General features: G+C 43.7%; 1 protein-coding gene across 1 annotated transcript in view; it reads left to right on the forward strand.

Annotated features, from left to right (window-relative positions):
* LOC130404842 (ankyrin-3-like) overlaps positions 1–5,000 on the forward strand; it is a 77,908-nt gene that overhangs the window by 13,797 nt on the left and 59,111 nt on the right. Inside the window, exons 7-9 of the mRNA XM_056609777.1 lie at positions 1,382–1,480; positions 2,250–2,348; positions 3,459–3,557. Of these exons, the coding sequence (XP_056465752.1) occupies positions 1,382–1,480; positions 2,250–2,348; positions 3,459–3,557 (297 nt within the window). The remainder of the gene's footprint in view (positions 1–1,381; positions 1,481–2,249; positions 2,349–3,458; positions 3,558–5,000) is intronic.

The raw sequence follows: 5,000 nt of genomic DNA on the forward strand, positions 1-5,000 counted from the left end.
CCCCTTCCACTTTGCTGTGTTAACTCATTTTGTACTGTCCTCCCCCCCCCATCTCCCTGACTTCATGGTGTGCACATCTCCCTGTTTCCCTCTTGGAAACAAAGGCAATAACAACAGCATGTGTCACTAGAAGGGATAGACTATGTTGCTACTGAGGCTGAAGGCACACGACTACAATCGTGTTCTAGTGGTGGAACCAGAGCATGTCAAACTGTAACGAGTGACACTGCCTTCTCTAAACCCTGACTTGCCGCCCAAATTCCCCATCGAGCTGCTGTAGAAAAACCTTCAAGCCTTCTAGCAACAGACACCTGGTCTCATTAGTCTGCCTTCTAGTGTTTCCTAACGTTCCCAACTCCAGGCCCTCTTGCACTTTTGCATGAGATGGGAGCCGTGTTAGCTGGCTGTGCTAGCTAGTTTGTGTTAGCTAGCTGTGCTAGCGGTTTCTATGGAAACAGGAGAGCTGCCCTCTATAACACCAAAGCTAGGCGGGTGTACCGCCTGTTTTTGGTTGACAGGGTTCTGCGAGTTCTGACTCCCTGCCTGTTGTGACTGACTCAGAAAGCAATGCATGATGGGAGAAACATAACAGTCTGATGTCTTGGATGTGAGAAACATGATCAAATCATTGGATAAGGATTGTCCCATTACATTCTGATTCTTTTTTCTTTTTGGCTATTTTGGAAATGTTATTTAATGTTATTTTTGTTATGTTATTGAAGTTGTTTGTCATGTGTTTGTTCTTTCAGATATAGTGACTTTTGTTTTGATTGTAAAATTGCAGTGTCATAGGTGAGATGTGTAACTGGGCAAATCAATAAGACTGCTTGCTTGTGGCTGAATTGTAGGGATCAATGAGTATTGGTTAGGTTTTTCTGAGCGCCCCTCTCTGGTGGATTAGGTTACAACCCTTTAACTTTGCGGTTCTATTGCTTTGACAGTTGTGGTTAACTTAGCCAGAGGTTTAACAAACAGGAAATCCCAGTACAATCCAAGCAAATTTGTGGCATTTTCAGAAACATTTTTCTGTGATACTATCTAAGTATTTCTCAAGCCTCAAGGGCAATTTTTTTTTTTGATTTTTATATTCACAAACATATTTGCAGATAATACTGTTCATAGTTCCTTCCTTTTTATCTTAATACCGTCTCAAATATTTTTTTCCATCATATAAGCTTTAACAATTAATTCATAGATAATGCCTCTTTGGCATTGTAAAGAGGCTGCAGGTAGTGGGAGCATACATCAATGGCATCCTGTGTTACATTCAAAACATATTACATATACTTCCAGGAACATGATATAGGATGTAACGAGTCGGTGGGTGCACATGTTTGACTTTTTATGCGCTACGGTGGTTGCGCCCCCTTTCCATCCTCAGAGTGGATTCACACCGCTCCACATTGCTGCTCACTATGGCAACATCAACGTCGCTACCCTTTTGCTGAACCGAGGGGCTGCTGTGGACTTCATGGCCAGGGTGAGTCTACACTGCCCTCTGCTGCCTGGGAGAGGCATGACACACACTGACACCAACACAAACAACCGTTACATACAGTGTTCAACACATTTTATTTAGTTGATTTATACCAGTGGATTTTTAAGTCCAACTCTCTCATGATTCATGGTACAATCTTCTATTGTATGCCATCTCTTTCTAAAAACGTCATTGACCTAACTTCTTACACTGTTAATTCTTTGTGTTTACTGTATTTATTTAAAATAGTTATATAATGTTGTATTTAATAGTAAACTAATGATTGTCTTTCATTATTGTGTGAAAAGTCATGAAACTCATCTTGACATTGGCTGATCTGTAAGCACTACAGAATTTGCATTTATTTGTCTTGGCATTAGCATCCTCACACAGGAGAGGAATCCATTAAAAAAAGTCTGTTAGTCGCAACATTGCACTCTAGCTAAATGAGTCAATTTCAGCCTGTAATTAAATCAGGCAGTAGCATTGGAGGGAGTGTGAGTGTTTACATTGCGGTTGACAGTAATTGTAGGTGAGGCCGGGGAAAAATCTCCATTTTGGCTTTGGAGTTGAACAGAATTTAACAATGGAACCTTGTACCCCATCAATTAATAATATAAATAATAATCAGTAAACATTTCATTAAATTGTATCTTAGTAGCAATTGAATTGCGTTTACAACATCATATATAACAACAAGGGTCTGGTTTTCATTGATGTCAACATATTTTGTTTTTACCCAGTGACACTGTTTTTTTCTCCTTCTGTTTAGAATGACATCACTCCTCTCCATGTGGCGTCTAAAAGAGGCAACAGCAACATGGTGAAACTACTGCTGGACAGAGGCTCCATAATAGACGCCAAAACCAAGGTACACCTCTGCTCCTCCCACTGTCAGCTCCACAAGGGGTCACCGTCCCACACATTGCTCAGAGGACGATACTGTCTCTGCAATCTCACAAACACGGGGATACCGTGTATATACTAAAACCCATCAAACTCATTTGGGCAAATGGGTTCTGAAAGGTTGTCCTGGGGATAGTATACCACATTTCAACCAGACCACAACCGCCCACCAAGTCTATCAAAAATATGGAAAGGGAAAAAGGAAATGTAAACCCTAAAAAAGGAGTCATAACAGATGTATCTCAAGCCTTACCCCACAATCCCATTGTAAACTTAATGAGCACCACCTGTTTCCACTACTACTCCTCTATGATGAAGGCCTATATCAACACCGGCGCTTTTATAAAGGGACATAAAGGTGTTCTCTCTTCAGCTGCTTACAACTACTTGAACTATTGCAGACAGATTGCAACCAGTATCTATGGCAGCCAGACCCAGTTTATAGCACCTGGGCAGGGTAGCTCAGGTGTACCTCATTCCCCCTATTCCCATAATGGGGTACACCCTGAGGGGAAGCACACGCACGATTCTCAGAACACTGTAATTAAAACACAAGAATCACAATATATCCATTTTATGTTTTGCAAGGTCTGTTTGTCGGAGATGTGCCTGTCTTTTGTTGTTCAGAATAAACATGCATTTGAAATGACAAAATAACTGCTTATTTAAATGTCACTATTTAACCCACTGCTAAGTGGTGTTCTATTTGGTCTACTCGACCAAACCATGACAAATGATATTATGCATGTTATCTGTCAGACTATATTTAATATTATGCAATGTCATTTGTCTGTGTGTGTGTGTGTGTGTGTGTGTGTGTGTGTGTGTGTGTGTGTGTGTGTGTGTGTGTGTGTGTGTGTGTGTGTGTGTGTGTGTGTGTGTGTGTGTGTGTGTGTGTGTGTGTGTGTGTGGGCATTATATTTGTGTGTGTGTGTGTGTGTGTGTGTGTGTGTGTGTGTGTGTGTGTGTGTGTGTGTGTGTGTGTGTGTGTGTGTGTGTGTGTGTGTGTGTGTGTGTGCGTGTGCGTGCGTGCGTGCGTGCGTGCGTGCGTGTGTATGTGTGTCTGTGTGTTCAGGACGGTCTGACTCCTCTCCACTGCGGGGCGAGGAGCGGTCATGAGCAGGTGGTGGAGATCCTTCTGGACCGTGGGGCGCCCTTCCTGTCCAAGACCAAGGTATCTACTGGACTACACACCCCCTGCACACGGAGGGAAACACATCTAGGACAGACTGGAGGAGCTAGGGTGGTCTGGTCTGGTCTGGTCTGGTTTAGACCAGACCAGACCAGACCAGACCAGACTAGGCTATGAAAGAGAAGGCTATGATGGAACTAGAGCTAGACTAGATAAAATAAGATTAGGCTGTGCCGGATTATATGGTCTGGTCTGGTCTAGTCTGGTCTGGTCCAGTCTAGACCAGACTAGACCAGATGCTGTAGGTGATCTAGAATGATGTAATAATATAATAATAAAGTAATCTAGAATAAAGTAATCAGATCTAGAGGTCTGTTTTGTTCTGATCTAGATCTAGCTAGATCAGAACAGAACAGACCTCTAGATCTGCTCTGTTCTGATCTAGCTAGATCTAGACCTAACTAGATCAGAACAGAACAGACCGCTAGATCTGTTCTGTTCTGATCTAGCTAGGTCTAGACCTAGCTAGATCAGAACAGAACAGACCTCTAGATCTGCTCTGTTCTGACATAGCTAGGTCTAGATCTAGCTAGATCAGAACAGAACCGACCGCTAGATCTGCTCTGCTCTGATCTAGCTAGGTCTAGACCTAGCTAGATCTGAACAGAGCAGATCTAAATCCAGCAGCTGTGCTTAGCCGACATAGCTATACATGCACTTTCTTTGGCTTCACTTAAATACTATGAAACGTTTGTCTTCCAAGCAGAGAGCGGTTGTTGTGTGGTTGTTGCCATAGTGCCGTATGTAGCGTCTGTGCGAGCCCTCCAGAGCAGCCTGTGTGTCTCCGCTGGCTAGCCGTTCAGTACGACCACGCCCGGACCCCCCAGTGTGACAGAAGTAGACATTGTTGTAATGGCCTCATTATAACAATGCTCCACAATGTTATCCTTCTCCTTCTTCAAAGTTTATATCACTTTATCTCTCTCGTCACCAAGTGTCCGGACACCATCTAACTGTTGTACCATGTCTGTCAATCTTTCCATGTGTCTGTCCATCTTTCCATTTGTCCGTCTATCTTTCTATGTACCTGTCTATTTTTCCTATGCGTCTGTCTATCTTTATATGTGCCTGTCTATCTCCATGTGTCTGTCTATCTATCTATGTGCCCGTCTATGTGTCTGTCTATCTTTCTATGTGTCTGTCCGTGTGTGCTTGTCTCTTCTCCACCTCCACATCCTCCACCTCCTCTTCCTCTTCCTCCTCCTCATCCTCTTCTGTCCCATCCGATCTCTTTCGTTCCATCCCTTGTCCCGCTTGTCCCTCTCTTCTCCCTTCCCTCTGTTTCCTTTCCCCCTCCCCCATTCTCTCCTTATCCTCCCCCCTCCCTCTCTCTCTTCTCCCCCCTCCACACCCCCAACTCCCTTTCCCCCAATCTTCCTCCCTCTTCCCCCAATCCCCCCACTATCCTTTCTCTCTTTCTCCCCC

The sequence above is a fragment of the Gadus chalcogrammus genome, chromosome 15 (genome assembly GCF_026213295.1).
Source record: "Gadus chalcogrammus isolate NIFS_2021 chromosome 15, NIFS_Gcha_1.0, whole genome shotgun sequence".
Taxonomy (NCBI): Eukaryota; Metazoa; Chordata; class Actinopteri; order Gadiformes; family Gadidae; genus Gadus; species Gadus chalcogrammus.